At 48.3% G+C, this 17,526-nt stretch overlaps 7 protein-coding genes and 1 non-coding gene across 8 annotated transcripts; 3 read left to right on the forward strand and 5 right to left on the reverse strand.

The window, feature by feature from the left end:
* Nucleotides 1-798: 798 nt before the first annotated feature.
* BDQ94DRAFT_t105 lies at nt 799-882 on the reverse strand. The gene has a single exon. It is a non-coding gene; the product is annotated as a tRNA-His (tRNA).
* A 1,063-nt stretch (nt 883-1,945) lies between these two features.
* BDQ94DRAFT_168380 (DUF2985 domain-containing protein) lies at nt 1,946-2,962 on the reverse strand (the record flags this gene model as incomplete). The annotated part of the gene is made up of 1 exon (XM_026771042.1): nt 1,946-2,962. The coding sequence occupies one exon, from the start codon at nt 2,960-2,962 to the stop codon at nt 1,946-1,948; it is 1,017 nt and encodes a 338-aa protein (XP_026628382.1).
* A 1,452-nt stretch (nt 2,963-4,414) lies between these two features.
* BDQ94DRAFT_168381 (uncharacterized protein) lies at nt 4,415-5,026 on the reverse strand (the record flags this gene model as incomplete). Its single annotated transcript, XM_026771043.1, has 1 exon — nt 4,415-5,026. The coding sequence occupies one exon, from the start codon at nt 5,024-5,026 to the stop codon at nt 4,415-4,417; it is 612 nt and encodes a 203-aa protein (XP_026628383.1).
* A 912-nt stretch (nt 5,027-5,938) lies between these two features.
* On the reverse strand, nt 5,939-7,071 carry BDQ94DRAFT_127836 (Oxidoreductase, molybdopterin-binding domain-containing protein). Its single transcript, XM_026763895.1, has one exon. It carries the CDS (start codon nt 7,064-7,066, stop codon nt 5,972-5,974), a length of 1,095 nt encoding a protein of 364 aa, XP_026628384.1. The 5' UTR covers nt 7,067-7,071; the 3' UTR covers nt 5,939-5,971.
* Nucleotides 7,072-7,311: 240 nt separating this feature from the next.
* On the forward strand, nt 7,312-9,078 carry BDQ94DRAFT_186215 (PLP-dependent transferase). The gene is made up of 7 exons (XM_026775088.1): nt 7,312-7,452; nt 7,506-7,547; nt 7,605-7,861; nt 7,909-8,054; nt 8,114-8,322; nt 8,374-8,456; nt 8,516-9,078. The coding sequence occupies exons 1-7, from the start codon at nt 7,324-7,326 to the stop codon at nt 8,904-8,906; spliced, it is 1,257 nt and encodes a 418-aa protein (XP_026628385.1). The 5' UTR covers nt 7,312-7,323; the 3' UTR covers nt 8,907-9,078.
* A 353-nt stretch (nt 9,079-9,431) lies between these two features.
* BDQ94DRAFT_186217 (MFS transporter) lies at nt 9,432-11,377 on the reverse strand (the record flags this gene model as incomplete). Its single annotated transcript, XM_026775089.1, has 8 exons — nt 9,432-9,473; nt 9,528-9,798; nt 9,855-10,050; nt 10,100-10,141; nt 10,199-10,530; nt 10,584-10,603; nt 10,659-10,925; nt 10,991-11,377. 8 exons carry the CDS (start codon nt 11,375-11,377, stop codon nt 9,432-9,434), a joined length of 1,557 nt encoding a protein of 518 aa, XP_026628386.1.
* Nucleotides 11,378-11,996: 619 nt separating this feature from the next.
* BDQ94DRAFT_168385 (L-threonylcarbamoyladenylate synthase) lies at nt 11,997-12,770 on the forward strand (the record flags this gene model as incomplete). Its single annotated transcript, XM_026771044.1, has 1 exon — nt 11,997-12,770. One exon carries the CDS (start codon nt 11,997-11,999, stop codon nt 12,768-12,770), a length of 774 nt encoding a protein of 257 aa, XP_026628387.1.
* Nucleotides 12,771-15,692: 2,922 nt separating this feature from the next.
* On the forward strand, nt 15,693-17,485 carry BDQ94DRAFT_158218 (polyamine oxidase; the record flags this gene model as incomplete). Its single annotated transcript, XM_026768912.1, has 9 exons — nt 15,693-15,781; nt 15,836-15,866; nt 15,913-16,041; nt 16,104-16,198; nt 16,295-16,498; nt 16,555-16,603; nt 16,641-16,821; nt 16,978-17,212; nt 17,266-17,485. The coding sequence occupies 9 exons, from the start codon at nt 15,693-15,695 to the stop codon at nt 17,483-17,485; spliced, it is 1,233 nt and encodes a 410-aa protein (XP_026628388.1).
* Nucleotides 17,486-17,526: the final 41 nt, after the last annotated feature.

Raw genomic sequence — 17,526 nt, forward strand, 5'->3', positions numbered from 1 at the left:
AGGCACCGCCCCGAATGTATGGGGATCGGCAGGCCTAGCCAGGAACTGGGGCCAAAGGGGCCAAGGAAGGGGGCCAAACATGTGGAGGGAACGAGTCAACCTTATGCCTCTCTGCGCAATAATTTTGCGAGGTGCTGAACATGAACATGTCCTCGGTGCAGGTTGTTGTGAGCTTATCTTGGCTGAGAGATGATGTGCAGGATTGTAACCCTCCACAGTTTGTGATGAACGACGCTCAGTGGTTGGGCCGAGGACGTTACCCTGGGTATGATGATACGGGGCCCGGGTCTGATGGAATTGCTGGGACAGTCAATAGGCATAAAGCCTTGAAGAATGTCATGAATACAATTATTCTGGAGTTGAAGCGGTCGAGGTGAGGAATGGACATGCTTCGAGACAGCAGCCATTCATTCAGCAAATCGAACCATTATAAGAGAATTGGCCCCATACGAGGCTGTACTCTGCCGGACTTGACCGACGGCCAGAGTGTGGAGATACGCGGAGTTGAAAACACCCGACTGGTCTATCGCTTATTAGTCTGTGTTTTTCTAGGACCCTGGCGTTGATGTTCGGTGCTCTAAGGGTGACCTAGTGCATTGTCAGCGACTACATGACATATTTATGTGGGGATGTTTTCTCGCTGTCGAAATTAGGGAGGTGCTGTCACGGAAGAGATTTCCGCTGTGGTTGTTGTCCAGTCGGACAATGTGTTACCTGTATACTGTGTTTGAAAATGGCCATGTAATCGAAACGGCATAAAAAAGGAAAAAAGACAAATCAAGCACACACGCCAATTATTGGCGCTGCTGGGAATCGAACCCAGGTCGAAACGGCGCTGCGGAGAACCACAACGTTTCATGATGACCACTACACTACAGCACCTTGATCTGTGACAGGCGGCCGCTATTTTTAAATTACGTACCACAGAATACCCGTAACCATTAAGATCTTACTCGACTGCACACATCTAGAAGTTCAGTAGTGTTAGCGATGCAGAAACTACGAGCTGTTGACTCTCTAAATCGAAGGATAGCGCTCCAAAAATTACACTAGATACCTATGTACTGTTTATCTCTTTTTTACCTTTTTCCCCCGACGTTGTATGTCACTCTTCAGTCACATTGGGTGGGCTCACAGCTTGATCAATACTAGAAGCACCGATGAGGAAGGCCGTGATGAACCATGTCCTCAACCTGCTCATTTACCAAGGGTGAGCAATTGCACTCCCTCCGAACGACAACATTGCCAAGATGGCCCCTGTGCTAGCTGGATCATAAGGATAGTAGCCAGTAGACCCCATCGTGTTGCGAGTGGGGTATTAGACAGCGATGTGTTGACAAAGAGGAATTCAAGTAGATTTAACGGAAATGCGATTTACAGACGAAGAAAAACAGCAAGGTGTAGAGAGCGTCGTTTATGTGCATCAGCGTGGTGAGTTAAGGAAAGAGAGGTTGTCAATACGCAGGTAAAGAAGGAAGATGGAAGAGAATTGATAAGGAAAAGTCTACACCCTGAGAAAGTTAGATAATAATTCCTTGGCCATCCTCTTTTCTCACAGGCCTGTACAAGAATATTACTGTGAACCATTATTGCTTGCCTACCATGCTGCGAGTGAGTATGCTCTTTGATGTTCGGAGGGCTTATGGAGCGGGAGGAAGTACGTGGCAAGAGCAACATCTGGTTCGCTCCCAAAGCAGCCCAAGATTAGGGTATCCACAAGGTCTGGCCACCCCCCTACGGATATAGATAGTACCATAGCTTGGAAATCACGCAGGAGCTGTAATAGGAAGGGCTACAGCTCTCTTCTCTGATTCTAGGAAGACATCCGGTGCCATTTTTATTACGCCGAACAGAAATTGGTCTCATGATGATTGTCGAAGAGTCAATGTCTTTTGTTCTTAATGCTATGCCTTATCCGAAGCAGCTAAGTGTTTTTAAATTATGGTCAAACAGGATCAACCACCTGATATTGGCTTTCCTGCATATCCTCTACAAGAGACCCTTCAATCCGCTTGACTTTTCGTCCCTCCCACCATGACATTACCCCAGCCAAAAGAGAGCTGAAACAACCTAGGCCAATGAAAAGGCCGACTCCGTAACTTGGGCGATTGTGCCGGTCATAGCACCACATAAAAGCCGCCATGCCTACCTGGAAGAGAGTGTTCAAAAGCAAATTGATGATGACGAAGTCCATTTTCCATTCGCTGGTAGGCGGCGCAACCTTACCGGTCAGCGTCGTTTGGAAGGTCAATTCGTCAGAGTCGGAGGTCTGCAATCTGAACCAGTTTGCATGTCGCTTTGCAAGTTTCTCTATTGACTGTCTCGATCTTACGCCGGTGCGCAGGCGCCATTCGAGTAGCCAATATGTGTCGCGAATTCGCCATGGTGCCAGACCCCACGAGGTCAAGCAGAATAAGCCATTCAGGATCTGCGAATCTATTTCAATCCATACTTCTTTCTTCTCCTTACTCATGGATCCGACGTTCAACAAGAGAAAAAATAGCATAGCGCCCCAAGCAATTATGTTAAGGCCATAAAGAGCTATGAACAAGCCCGTAGGTGTGCAGAGGAATCTCCAAGCCACAAGCGACATTCTTTTGCACGTGTCGCCCCATGAAATTGCTCCCGCAGGAACATCTGCAAAATGATTGCTATTGGGGGGAGCTCCGAGAGAAAGCTCTTGGTCCTCTACTTCCAAAGGGCCAGAACTAATCGTGGGGGCTGTCGCTCTTCGTGGAAGTGGGCCGTCAATCGTAGGTTGAGTGTTCCTTCGACGTACACTGCGAGCGTGGAAATCAAATGCCACCTCGTCGGATGATCTCAGATCCGCGAAATTTGGGGCGTGCGCGATAGCGGTTCCTGTGGCTTGCCAAACTCCCGCTGCAGGATTGAAATCAAGCAGCCTCACGGCAGAAGAAATTGAGGCGGAGCGCACTGTGCGCCCTGCCCGGAATAGAGGCATTGTCGACCGGCCTTGCCTGTCCACTGCAGCCAATTGATCATCGGCCATTGTACCCAGTGTAAGTCGCCGGAATGAAGTTGATGCGGTCATTTGAACATAGCCCAAATACCCAACAGGGTATTTAAACATTTCATAAACAGGAGCCAAGAAAAACCACAGTCTGCGGGTCCACCGTGGATTTCACCCAGAAAGCATACTTGGGACAGCCCACAGGGCAATTCACCCAGCAATCGGACTAGGGGAACGCTAAAAATATCCACCTATCATACAGGTCAGATAAAATTTGTCGGTGAAGGAGTCTACTTATTTCATTTCTACATTATGGTGATGCTTGCCTTGCCGCACTCAGGAAACATGGGATACAAAGGATTTGAGGGGTCCTTTTTGTTACCTTCTTTCTCGGCTTAGCTCGACAACGATAGATGAGAGAATTCGACTAGAACGTTGAAAGAAAAGAAAAAAGTCTGCTATATCCTTATTGCCAAGCATGATTTGCCGCTCTTCAGGAGTACCAACTTTGCCAGGGTTTCTGCAGTTAAACTGTGATTGAATGGACAAGAGGCTGTATTGAGAATAGCGTTGAAATCCGGTCATTCGTTATGGAAAGGCCTACTAATGTAGCGGATCCAGATTAGGTCTCGTTCGCTATAGGTTCAATAGGACCCAGGGACCTCGCGACAAATCCACTGCGGCCGTTCCCCACCATCAAGCTGGCCATATCGGAACATCTTCTATACGTGTATTCGGGTGTCCAGTCCCCACTGCGGTTAGGACCCACGCATTCAGCGTCTATCCGTCGAATGTTAAACTAGTGTCTTAAGTCGTGGCAGTAGCGTTCCCGCTGACGTTCGTTCTCGCTTTCATCTCCTTTTCTGGGATATGATATTCTCTGTCTAGTAGTAACTTTTATTTACATTTCCCAGAGTTGATGGTGGCAGTGATCATTGTCTACGTGTATCACAAACCACACTTAGGCGGACATCGGACAAACAACCTGAATGGGCCATGCCCACCACATTCCGGACATAATCCCTCATTTAATAGTGATCCAGACCCCCTTTGGTCGCTCAGTCTTCATTGTTCCTGTGTCACAGTCCTCTTTTCCAGTTACTCACCTATTGCGCCTGCCAAACACCCATTATCGCCTTCAGCTGACTTCACCACTTCTGTTACTCATGCCATCAACGTGCCCTCGAGCGCTTGGCAGGCTAGTGGAAAGATCTCTCCAACCTGCGAATGGGAACTAATTCCGTCATCCTCTGGCGGTCAGTCGACTCTTTGACTAATGGCCTGTGGACCGAGGACCGGTCACGGTGCTAGAAAGCAACCATGATAATTTCGAAATAGACAATCTAATCTTGACTGTCCCGAGACAAAGCTTGACACTGAATTAACGTCTACGTACATTACTACTACTATTGTCACGGCCCACAATACACCCCCTCGTCCATCTCATCCATATCCTCCCACGAATTCCTCATCTCCTCGCCATTGCCCATCATCTTCCACAGATCCCAGTGCTCGGGGCGAACACTTCATCCACCCCGGGAAACTATCATACTCGTCCACAGTCAGCCACGCCTCGAGAACCTTCAAAAACCGCGTCGTCTCGTGGACGTGCGTGGGTCCCTCCGCCTCCAGGCCCTCCACCGATGCATCCAAAAGCGTGAGCAGGGACTCTTCGTCAATGACGATGCACATTCGATCCGAGTTGAAAAGGTGGCGTCGGTCCTGGCCTTCCACAAAAGCCTCGAAGTGATCCCGGACTGACTCGATAGAGGCCCTTGTGAACCGCGCCGCATCTTCAATGACGGTGGACTGATATCTGGTCCAGATGCCCTCGTAGATGGCGGGGTCGACTCCGGGGGAATCCTGGCTGTAAGAGGCACACTCGGAGAAGAGCGATTTCTTGATGCAGGCATCAAGGTAGCGGAGTATGGTGGGGCATGCGGCGTCCGCCTGCGCTGAGAATGTGGTACGGTAGATTGTGTATCCCCAGTGCTGCTCGGTTTGGAGTCTGTTGTGCAACTCTGCAGTGGATCCGGGCGGCGGTGCGAAAGTCATTTTGGGTACAATTAGGGAAAAGGAAAAGGGAAGTTGTGAAAAGGGAGGAAGAGGCGGAAAAATGGGGAAGAAGAATCCAAGAGAGTTCACCGGGCTACCTTGGCCGCTGCCGCTCTCATTCCCCGGATCCTGGTTCCAGCGCACGCGGTAGAACTAAACCTGCACCCCGCAGGAGTTGCCGGATACTACTTGACAGAACACCTTCTGATCAGGAATAGCATCTGAATGATGGAATAGGAAAAAGATCAAAAACATACAACAGAAGGGATTCGCTGGTGGTCACCCACCCAACTACTAACCTCCCGGCGTGTGGCTTAAGTACGGCTGAGCGGACGGGAAGCCCTGTTTTCCACACCCTGTGGTCGTATGTGCTTGTTTAATTCTTGGCTAGATTAATATAGGCAGTCTCAATAAACCAATACTAGAATCCTGGTCTATCTTGGGGTAACGATCTTGTGAAAGTGAACAGTATGTATGAGCGTGTGTCGGACATCGCTAATGTATAGTATGCCAAGTCCTTCCATAAGTACAGACTGGTCCATCATCTTTCCGATGAGCGAGGCCTGATTACCAGACAGCTGGGAAACTATTTTGTCAACATGCGAGCGGTCGGTATGAATATATAGTGAACGGTAGGTCTATCCATACGAAAAATTTATATCGACTCTTATGGGAGCAGTATCACCGTGGCACCAGCCCCTCGTCTCAACGGCGTTTCGAAGAAGCACTCGACAAGATATCGAGCGTCGGGGAACCCCTGTTCTGTGCCTACTCGTCAGTGGCACCAAGGCAGCTGATTGAGACAGCCGCCTGTCGGAGACTTGGAGGCAAGCTATATCCAGCTTCTTTATTGGCAACCGCAGGAAGTCTCATTAGTGATTACAATAGTTCATTATGCCTACAACACAGTGCCTCTCATCTACTTCCATTGTCACGCGGTATGCTTTACTTAAGGGAATCAGATTCTACCCATATCTGCACAGTTGGCACATGATTTCGTCTCCCGGTGAGTGGCTGCTGTGCACCAGATTTATCCGTGGCCCTTGCTTGAATGTGATGCCTACCCGATCGGTCAACCTGCACTCGGAAGGTAAATAGCTGCCACTCAAACTGCTTTCGCAGTGCCACATTTGCCTCCTTCCAAGTGTTCCCATCGAGACTGATTTCAACCCGCGAAATCTCGTCTGCCCCCCATGCGCGTCCCCAACCCTCAACGTACCCGGGACCGAGGACTACTTCGTCCGGACGAGGGCGGACTATCATCGAATTTGGCTCAACCCTCCACACAGGTCTTCTCCTGACGCCTTCAAAGTCCAATGGATCAAGTTCATTATAAAATACTGTCGTAAATGGTCCCATTGATCGTCTTGCCTGCACAGACAATCGACACAACCATTTGGTGGAGTTTGTCCCAAACCATCCTGGAACAACTAACCTCACTGGCCCACCGCGCTCCTTAGTCAACGATTGGCCATTCATCTTGTAAGCCACAAGAACCTCGCATGATAAGGCTTTCTCAATGGGTAGGTCCTTTTGGTACCTATCTGCTGAGACACCGGCAAATGTACCCGAGTCCAGCCCATCGGACCAAACGAACAACCCTCGCTCGAGATCTGGCCGAGCAATTGACAGCAGATACCGCAGCGGAACCCCGGTCCATTGAACATTGCCGATGCGCCAAACATTTTTCGTTGGAGGATTAATGGGACTGCCATAGCACTCATGGAAAGATGTGACTGTCTGGGACGGCATCTGTCGTAGTTGTTCAATATTGATGGAAAAAGGGCGCTCGACAAGTCCGTCTACAATGAGCGTCCAGCGACTGGCATCCACGACGGCGGCTCCCATGTGAATAGTCTGAAATAACTTAAATTCTGGTGTCAGATCCTCGTCAAGTTTATGGGGCGCAGGAGGGTGTCGTATGAAAAAGCCTTCCGGGTGGATGTTGGTGAGAGTCTTGCGCTCCGAGTCGGGGATGAACCCCCTGCCATCAATAAAATCGACAGCAGGTGAGCTGCCATCAGCCATCACCTCGTACATTTGTAGGATCCAGGAAATATATGCTTCTAGAAAAAGAGAAAACCCGAGAAAGTTCAGGGTAGAAGAATGTCGATGATCTTCCCATTTTACCCGCAATACCCGCAATAACATGCAGATGCGCCTTCCCGGAACATGCCCCACGTGGCGTCATGTGAAGAACTTAAATCCTATATTGAGTTGGGGCTTTGTACCATCGTGTATCTTTGATTTTGCATATTTTTTTTTCCCCCAAAATCTATAATTGCATACAATTCAGCATGGAAACCACTTCAGCAAGAGGTAGGGCGTTCGCAGCCCTGAAACCGGCCTTCCTGGATGTTTTGGGGGACCTGTGGTATGCGCAGTCCAATCCCGATGGTGTTGTGAACCTGGGTCTGGCCGAAAATGTAAGACAGAAATGCGCGGACTTCTTTTTGAGCTCATCATTGATATTTTTCAGACCCTCATGCATGCGGAGATGATGGAATTTGTCAACAGCAATGTAAAAGATGACTATATCCACGTCTACTCTACCAAGGCCCCATACTAATGGTGCCAGGTCCAATATGACGCACATGTATTAACCTACGGGGACGGGTTTAGTGGCTTGCATCGGCTTAAAAATGCCATCTGCCAGTTCTTGAACCGTTATTTCAACCCCGGGACTGCACTATATCCGTGTGACATTGCTGTCACATCAGGTGTTAGCAACGCACTCGAGTGCTGTGCTTGGGCTCTAGCTGATGCTGGGGATTACATTCTCGTTGGACGCCCATACTTCAACGCTTTTAAGACTATATTTGGAACGCGACCACAGTAAGGAACGTTACAATGCTTCTGTGGTGAAGCGCTGATTGTTACAGAATCGAACTACTTGAGGTCGCCTTTGGTACAACCGACCCATTCAGCATCGACGCTATTTACGAGTATGAGCGAACTTATGCAGAAGCCAAAAGGAAAGGCGTCCGAGTCAAGGCTTTACTGCTGTGCTCGCCACATAATCCTCTTGGTAAGCTCCAGTCCTGCTCACGTAAATTAATAGATGCACTTCATTGAACCACTATCAAGGACGCTGCTACTCCGACGATGTATTGAAAGAATATATGAAGTTCTGTTCCAGAAACAGACTCCATTTGATCAGCGACGAAATATATGCGCTTTCCGTCTGGGAGAATCCGCGCCTTCCTGATGAACCCCGTTTCAAGTCGATATTATCATTTGACATAGAGGAGTTCATGGATCCAAAAATGGTGCATGTTGTTTGGGGGTTAAGCAAAGTATGAAGCCCTCGGAACTTCATCTGAACATAAGTGTCTGATCATGAGTAGGATTTTGGTTCAACCGGTTTACGAATCGGATGCCTAATCAGCAAACGCAACAGGATGCTCCTTGATGCCGTAGAAGGCATATCGTAGGGATCTCAAAATATGCCTCAAGTCGGGACAAATGCTAACAGTTCTCTTGATTCAGTCTCTATAATTTCCCGTCTAGTGTTGCAGACCGAATTGCCTCATTATTGCTATCAGATGACACGTTCTTGAAGCAATACATCTCAACTAACAGGCGTCGGTTATCGGAGAGCTATCAATTTGCAACAGAATTTCTTCAGGCCCATAAAATTCCCTACGTGGAGTGCAATGCTGCCTTCTTCATATGGCTGAATTTAGGGGCTGTTAAGAAAAACCGAACAGCCACTGATCAGGAAATCCTTGCGAGACTTAGACAAGAAAAGGTATACATCGCACCGGGGACTATTTATGCTGCAGAAGAAGCGGGATGGTTTCGCATGGTGTTTGCTCATCCTCCTCACGTCTTAGAGGAAGGGTTAAATAGGATGATTCGCGCTGTCCGGTTAGATTAGATATGTGCGGGTGCAGGAATATTATCTGCTGCATTGAAAGAGCTTTGCGCATTTATTCACAATTAGTATAGCTAAGAAGCTTGTCGCACGTCAACTCACCCTCAAAATGGACAAAGGAGGGAGATACTTCGTTGAATGAGATACGATTGTGTCTAGGAAAGCATCAGCTGCCATTGATTCTTTGTTTGAATATATTACCATCCATCGCCCAGATGACTGTGGTCGATGCACCAAAACTGATACATAGATAACATTGTATATTGGAGAAGCCCAAGGTTTTGTATTACCAAACTATATCACAAAAGTTAAGATAAAGAAAGTGAAAAACAGAGATTGTATAATTGAGAGCCGAGCCATGTTGCCGTATGTAGGTTGCGGACCGAAAGATCTATTTTGTACCACTGATTAGAATATAGTAGATGTATGTGACCGAAGAATTGATTCCATCCCTGGTCGTAAGATGGGCAAAGAGTCACTCTGCCCACACTGCAGCAGCCCGGAGGAGATTTCCTTCCCCAAGAATAACTAGTTGGCATACTTGCTCCACGAGCGTAGACGCTTTCCATACTGTCGAACGATTAGCTAATACTCCAGGTTTGAGGCACTGTAGAAGTATCTTACCCGCTCCAAAATAAAAGGTAAGGGGAGCATTGCAACGGAAATAAAGCCTAACGTGCTCGACGACCATCCAATACCAAGCGACTTCAACATCTGTGGAGCAGCCAAAGGCAAAGCACCGCCGAATGAGCTCCGGAAGAAGGTATTTCCAGCAAATACACTGGCTATGTACCTTGGATAAGACTCTCCAAGATAATTGAGTACAGACTGGAATGTGAGATAAAAGCCTGGTGCAAAGAAGGCAGTTCCAATGATGGGGGCGATCCAATGCACGCTAAATACGCGATATTAGTACTGGCTTATACATATAAACGGCATTGATTCGCTCACCTCTCTCTCGACGTCCATGCGAATATGAAGAGGCAAATCGGAATGCAGACTGCTCCGATTTGACCGGGGACTAGGCGAGCCTCAGGCTCCACAATGATATCTGAATTTGCGACTCGTGGCTGGTATGAAAAATATAGCCACAGCGCGTATACAATGACGGACACTACGGCGCCGACGAGAATACCAAAAAATGCAACTAGAAATCGAGTTAGAGTAGATCAGAGAGGCTTTGGCTAAAGACTTACGGCCTTGTTGGATGGCAGTGAAATGGTAGATTCCATCGAACACTATGAGCAGTGAGTAATTTGCAGGCAAGTACGGCCATAGAATCGAATTTGACTCACCGAATGGGAAGAACTCAAACCATAGGTACAGTATGCCGTAAATGAGCATCGTATGCATGTTGACAAACAGTATTACCGGGTCCGTGCAAGATAGTTTGAAGTCATCCACTGTTTGTCTAACGATGCGCACAGCAAGGTTTGCTCCTGGTGTATCTAACTCGGCCTGACTTTGATATGCAGGGTCTCCCGTTTGTCTATGTAGCCTTTGTGCTCGGCGTAAAAGGATATTGGTGTACAATGTCTCGGGCAACAAGAAGAATATGAATACTGTCGTGAATGCCGTGACGCCTGATATAAGCCATAGAGTCGCGGTCCATGTTTGCCAGCGCTCACTATTTTGTCCATTAGCTTTGAAGTTGCCGGGGTAGAGGAGACAAGTTCTTACACCGCAAGAGTTCCAAGAATCTATAGTCACCAAATTAGCTCAGGAACACTTATTCGCGCGAGGAAGATAACATACAGGTCCTAAAATAGGCCCACAGACCCCACTGACTGCGTACAGGGCAATTGCATACGGGCACTGGTTAGGCTGAAAGACCTCCATCAGAGTAGCCCCTCCCACACTAATAGGGGCACTTCCAACTAGGCCTCCAAAAAACCGTAGAACTAGTATGGTTTGCAGGTTCTTGGCGAGAGCAGTCCCGATATTAAACAGGCAGAATGCAAGGGAGCCAAGGACATATACTGGAGTACGTCCAATCGAGGGTAAGTTCGACAGTGGAGAAAGCTGTAAGTACTCTCTGATTAGCCGACAAGCAGAACATTATACGTAAATGGGTGATGCCGACGTACAATGAGAGGCCCAATGCCATATGCAATGACAAAGAGGGAGAGTCCTAATGTTCCCTCCGCATTTGTCGCACCGAAGTCCTTCTCAATTATGGGAATACTTGGCGTAAAAATTGCCGATGCCGCGTAGAAACTGAAGTTTAATAACATCACATCAATCATGACAATAGTCTTGGTCAACATTGGCCAATTTCTGGGCATGTCGGGATCATCGGGCCCGGTAAAATCCACAAGGATAAGGCCAAGAGTATCTGAAGAAGTAGGCGACGGACTTTCTCTTGTCGTCACTTCACTTTTCGTTTTTGCGTGATCTGGTGCCGGAAAGAGTTTGCCATTGGAGAGGTAGTTGACAATTCGGCCGAATGTACTATCTCGCAATAAGACCTCCATGTTGGAGGACACAGCACTCATGTAACAATTGACGGATAGTATACTGTAAATTTAATTATGAAAGATAAAAGAGAGTATATTTGAAGAAACGAGTGACAGATAGAAAATCAAGCTCTGCACTCTCAGTAGGTCATTCCTTTGAAGTTTTATAGACGGATGGGGTGTCTACTGCAACTCCGAGAGCAGGAAAATCTATCATCGGAATTCCGAGCATACCGCCAAATTAAACTTCAAATACTAATAATTCCTCTTCCATGGTACAACTCCGAACGGTATTGCTCCGAGTAACCGCGGTATCTCCGCGTCATAATGACAGGCCGTGTTGTTTTATATCTTGTCATTCCTCCTAGTCTGTAATCGCACATTTATGCATCCGGAGTACGTCACTTTTGATTCTTCAAGACCGACTCTTCGTGATCTAGGAAAGAAAAGAACCGACTGAAGAGCACTGAAAGGCAAGGGGACAGTGGCCCAAATTCTTTAGCCCAGGAGGAAGTCGAACAGCACTTGGTCAACCCCTCCACGGATTCGCAAACGTCCAGCAATCGACGTTTTTCTTTTAAGTATCCTCGCCGGCTGTTCTTAGCCTCCAACACAATAGTACGACAATCGATCGAGAATGGCTCCCCGTTTCATACCCGAACAAGGCACTGCGCCTAATGTCCCTCGCGATGCTAAGCAGACCTACGACACTCTAAAAAACGGTGGAGTCGTCATCATCCCAACCGATGTCGGCTACGCACTCTTGACGAGCACGCAGGCTGGAGTCCAGCGGATATTCTCAGCCAAAGATCGTCGAGCGGGTCACAACATCGGTATTATCGGGACATACAAACAACATCGAGAGATCCACGTGCTTTCGGAGGCCAAATTCGAGATGACACGGGTCCTGACTGAAGATATGGCGATGATCGTCGGGATCATTGCTAAATATAATACCGAAAACCTTCACCCGCGTTTGGCGGCTCTCGATCCGGCGACGCTATTGCAAGTCACGAAGGGCGATATGGTCAGCATAGCAGTCCCTGAAGGCCCATTCTTGCGAGAACTGGGTCGCCTTTGCGACGATGATCCGACGGGTATGTTGATGTTCGGAACTTCTGCCAATCTGACAGGCCAAGGACAGCGATTCCGGGTCGAGGACATTGAGCCCAAGGTGATTGATGCGGTAGACTTGGTGGTGGATTACGGCCTACAGAAATGGCAAGTGTACAAGCGCGGTGGTATGAATTTCGATGCGGAGAACATGAGGGTGCTGCGGAAGGGAGCCGGATATGAAGTCTTTCGCGACCGGATGTTGAGATGGTTCCCTCATTTGCTGGAGGAAGCTGGTGTTACTATGGAGGAGGATCCAGAATGTCAAACCAGCGAGCCGAAAACTGCAGGCTATTAGTCTCCCGCAAACCTATCCTGCGACATATCGCATAATTGGTGCTTTGCTCTAGGAGATTCGTGGCGTTGAATGTATATGAATAACTCGTTATAGACATTGAATAGCAGAATAACTCGTTATAGACATTGAATAGCAGAGATTACACTATCCATCATATATTATAGCAGAACAGGTAGGGCAAACACTGATACGAAGGCGAAGGTACTACCCACACGCCATGTATGAGACATTAACTATACTACGGATTCTGTGGGGCGCTGGTGTTCGTCGGGATAATATATCATTTGTTACAAAATCTGCGGGGGTAGTCAGTAGAGCCGGCAATCACTGGAGGCGAAGAGTCAGCACATACTTGCCTGCCCATAGTTTTTCCGGCTCTATTACCAGCAGAAATAAGTGGATAAGGGATTGTAGCAGTTCACCACCCGAGACTGCATATCTCTGACTATGAACCATGGATATGGGCACAAACACTATATAACATCATGCCAAACTCATCAACTGTTTGAACCCAGCGTTCGATCCTTCTCCTCCGCTCCGGCTCCTCCTTTTCCGTAGATGGCCATAATTCAGATATTTCCAAGCTTCCATCTTGCCAATCTAATAAGTACCTATCATACTCCTTATTCCACGTTTCTCGATCAGCCGCTTCCCAGAGTGCCTTATTACCCGGGGCATAGACACCTCTCAGCTCCTCTGCGACGAAATTGGGTAGCATACGGTCCGCGTTATAGATGTTACTAAAAATATAGAGAGTAAATATTGCACGGCGTTTCGTGGCTGCGACAATCCAGGATTCCCATGTCGGTCTGGTCTGCGCTAACTCAGCGGCACAGAAGAGGCCGTTTCGAGCGGTCTGAGATGCCATATTCATGAGAGTTATTATGGTTGTGTCTGAGAAACCATCTTGAGGGCCAAAGTACATCAAGATTGAGTAGATGAGGTAGGCTTGAAAGCTAGATAAGAGCTCGTAGTCATGCTGATCTGGACTCTTCGAATCTGTTATCACCTGTGGTTTGTAACTTGTGCAGTGTATAGACATGCATACCTCACTGGCGAGCCTTTCCATCTCCCGTGCAACTGTATTCACGACTATCTCCTCACTCCCTGGGACTGCCTGTTCCCACATACGTACCAGACTGTAGCAGTTCGCCAGTGCTCGAGGTGTCTCATTCTCCCTGACCTGGACATTGTGAATAATAGGAGGGGGTCGTCTGTCCCTCAACATATATCGCGGATACGTTTTCAGAATCCGCGCAATAAATTGTAGGGTATGAGGATGGCAGACTTTTGGAGTTTCACTTCGTCCGTGCGCAGGCAGGAAAAAGGGCCTAAGCCACCAATGCAATTGAGCTGGGGGTCAAATTGATCGCTTCGAAGTCTAATTCCTTTTCTTTCGAAAACGCTTCGATGGGAAGCTCCTGAGCCTGCTGGTTTGGCGGACACCATATAGTATTGTTCGCAGAAGGACTGGGAGTATATGACAAAGATGGTGGCGTCTGCAACACTCTTGAGCTGAGTTCTGGGACTGAAGGCGAAGGTACACTTTGACTCTCTAACGAATCGGCTTCTCCAAAATGTGTTTCTTGTAGGCGAGGAAAGTGGCGATGCTCCAAGGCTGTAGTCGTAGTACCATAATCGCAGGGTCGGCCAGTCAACCTGCACCGAGAGCATGCGGGTCGATCTAGAGTGCACCGTACCTTAGACTTGATACAGTTACTACAGGCTTTTCTGCGTGGAGGACGACTCTGGCTTTTAGCCATTTCTAATCTTGTCATAGACCACACTCTGTGATATGCAGTGAAGGAGATTTCAAAAATCATGAAAGAGAGAGAGAGATGTAGAAACCACTCATTGGAGAGCGAACCCGATGATCGCCTTCTCCGACCGCAGCCCTCGGGTCATCTTAGTAATGCCGTTCGGAAATGTATCACGGAAGAGGATTGGTTAGAATACGAAGTTATTTCCGTTCCCATGCTCGGAATTCCGATGAGAGATTGGTTTGCTCTCGGAGTTGCAGTAGATAGTGGTTCTTGTGGGTGTTACCTGGAGGTGGTACTGTGTGGAGTGGAAATAGCACCAAAGCTCACGTCATGATATCTGTATTCTTATCCATATGTCCATTGGCCCCTGGCGAGACTGACCACATTAGCTATGGCCAAGGCAGGGTATTACTTTTTCTGGTTGTCACCACCCATAGTCAGAAGCACAATCCTGTGGGGTATTAATCGTTGAGACGCCCAGGGATTCCGCCTACACATGAGCGCACCATCCCACAAAGACCAGGTAATCTTGTACGCTAACAAAAGAACCTCATATTGCTGTCGTCTAGTTAGTAAGCTCACCAACTTAGTGTGAACAACAAATACTCTGATGGGGCGGACGTGGCAACATTATTCTTGTTCCTGCAGGTTGTTACAGCCCTATCTGGAAGACACCATGTAATTGGACGAACCAAGCCGTATCCTTTCTTCCGCAATTTTCGACTGGATCTCTTCTTCGGTCGAAGTGTAGTCTTCGCGGTATCTACAGTTAACTGCAGTTTTCCAACGCAAGCAAGGCAAGAGGGCTCCAAACCTCATCAGGGGCAAAATCTCGCTTCGTTAATTATGCCAAGGCATGTTCTACTACTTTTTGCGCTTTCTTTGTTGCGTTTTTTGATCATTTTATTGAGGCAATCACACAGACGCGACGCGAAAGCGTGATTCCTGCCCCTGCATCCCTTTCGCATAAACGCCAAGATCTCAAGACAACCTCTGCAGAGTCACAGCCAATCACGCAACAACATATTTTATGAGCGTTGCACAAAAGGGCGATACACCAACGTTCAGAAGAAAGAATGCCAAAGGTCAATCTCGCTATAAATTGTAGCTTGCCCACACAGATGGCAGCCACCAAGCCTGACAAAAGCCAAAGTGAACGATGAGGTTCGTCAGTACGGCAGCGCTCATAGCAGCTTTCGCTGTATGCGGAGATGCTCGGTCGTGTACTGAAACTGATGTGGTAATTTTGTATGTCTCCTTCACAGACTCTGACACCCTGGTCCAAGTGCTGACGCTCCCCAGAGGTGCTGGCATGGCGGGCGTGACTGCTGCAGTATGCCTACATTGCAGCTCGTGTAGGGACATGCTGATGGTTGTAGGAAACATTGGAAAGACATTCAGTAAATGATTTTATTGTACTGGAGTACCAGGACCGCATTGGTGGACGCATGTTCGAGGTTACATTTGGCAAGGCGCTCCAATATGTAATTGAAGCTGGGGCCAACTGGGTGTGCTTACACTTCCCCAAATCTTAGTGGGCGGGTAGATACTGACAGGATTGATTATCTAGGTACATGGAACTGGAGGGCCTGAAACACATGAGAATCCTGTTTGGACACTGGTAAGATTAAATAGACACTCTTTACTCCAGCACAGAGTGCTAATGTACAGCCAACATAGGCTAAGAAAGCTAACCTCCGCACACTGTATGCTCCCACTCGCCACTATCTAACCTTACCATATCCGATTAACACACACCAGGACGACCGACGTCGAAAATGTCACAATATACGACCAGACGGGCGAAATACCGTCTGAGACTCTGTTCGCTGCGCTAGAAGCTGTCAGCGATGCTGATGCCAAAGTCCTCGCCGACGCGGGTATTCGGCTACACCACAACCTCGAAGATCGCACATACCGCGCAGCTCTCCGACGACAAGGCTGGAACCCCAGAAAGAGCAATCAGTACGAGCAATTTGCCGACTATCTCGCATTTGACTCAGTCACGGCAGCTAGGCCAGAGGAAACCTCAGAAATCTATACCGCGGTAACCACCAATGCCACTGCAAAGTATTTCTCGCACAGGGAGGAGTTCAGCTTCGATCAGCGCGGGTTTTCCACTATCCTCAGGAATGAAGCGGGCCCGCTATTCGAGGGACAGAATGCTCGTCGGCTCCGAACGAATACGGTTGTGAATGAAATCGCGCAAGATAGATTCTCCGTTACGGTGCATAGCACAGACGGGGAATGCGTGCGAGCTAAATACGCTATCACGACATTTTCTCTGGGTGTATTGCAGCACCCTGGGGCGGTCAAATTCACACCGGAGCTGCCTAAGTGGAAGCAAGATGCCATTGCGAGTTTCGAAATGGTTACATATACCAAAATCTTCCTGCAATTCCCGTATTCGTTCTGGCCCCAGACGCAGTATCTGTACTACGCAGATCCGGTGGAGAGGGGATATTATCCTCTTTTCCAACCTTTGGACTTACCTGGGGTGTTGGAAGGATCGAATATCCTCATCGCTACGGTCGTCAATGAAGAGGCGTATCGGGTTGAGCAGCAGAGTGAGGCCGAGACCCGGTCTGAGATTATGGAAGTATTGCGCAAGATGTTCAAGGATAAGGATGTTCCAGATCCGGTGGACATATACTATGCGAGGTGGACGCAGGAGCCTTGGTAGGATATCTTCCCAGAAACTTAGTTGGTGCTTTCTCGTGCTAACTGGTCAGGTCGTATGGCTCCTACTCGAACTGGCCACCGGGAGTATCTGCCCGGACACATCGGCATCTCCGGGAGAATGTTGGGCGGGTTTTGTTTGCTGGAGAGGCTACAAGCCCACAGTTCTCGGGGTTTCTGCATGGCGCTTACTATGAAGGAAAGCGTGCGGCGGAGTCCATTGCTTCGTGTCTACGAGGCCCAAGATGGGATGACTGTGACTTTAGTAAATGAGCTGAGGGAGCCCCCTCATATGTTGAGAGAATGGATCGCCG

This window comes from Aspergillus welwitschiae, assembly GCF_003344945.1.
Source record: "Aspergillus welwitschiae strain CBS 139.54b unplaced genomic scaffold BDQ94scaffold_9, whole genome shotgun sequence".
NCBI lineage: Eukaryota > Fungi > Ascomycota > Eurotiomycetes > Eurotiales > Aspergillaceae > Aspergillus > Aspergillus welwitschiae.

Bases quoted from the DNA above. Each gene is read 5' to 3' on its own strand.
- BDQ94DRAFT_127836 (XM_026763895.1), bottom strand. From the start codon at position 7,066: ATGTACGAGGTGATGGCTGATGGCAGCTCACCTGCTGTCGATTTTATT.
- BDQ94DRAFT_186215 (XM_026775088.1), top strand. From the start codon at position 7,324: ATGGAAACCACTTCAGCAAGAGGTAGGGCGTTCGCAGCCCTGAAACCG. The intron at 7,453-7,505 runs GTAAGACAGAAA...GATATTTTTCAG, and splicing joins ACCTGGGTCTGGCCGAAAAT to ACCCTCATGCATGCGGAGAT. The intron at 8,457-8,515 runs GTAGGGATCTCA...CTCTTGATTCAG, and splicing joins GATGCCGTAGAAGGCATATC to TCTCTATAATTTCCCGTCTA.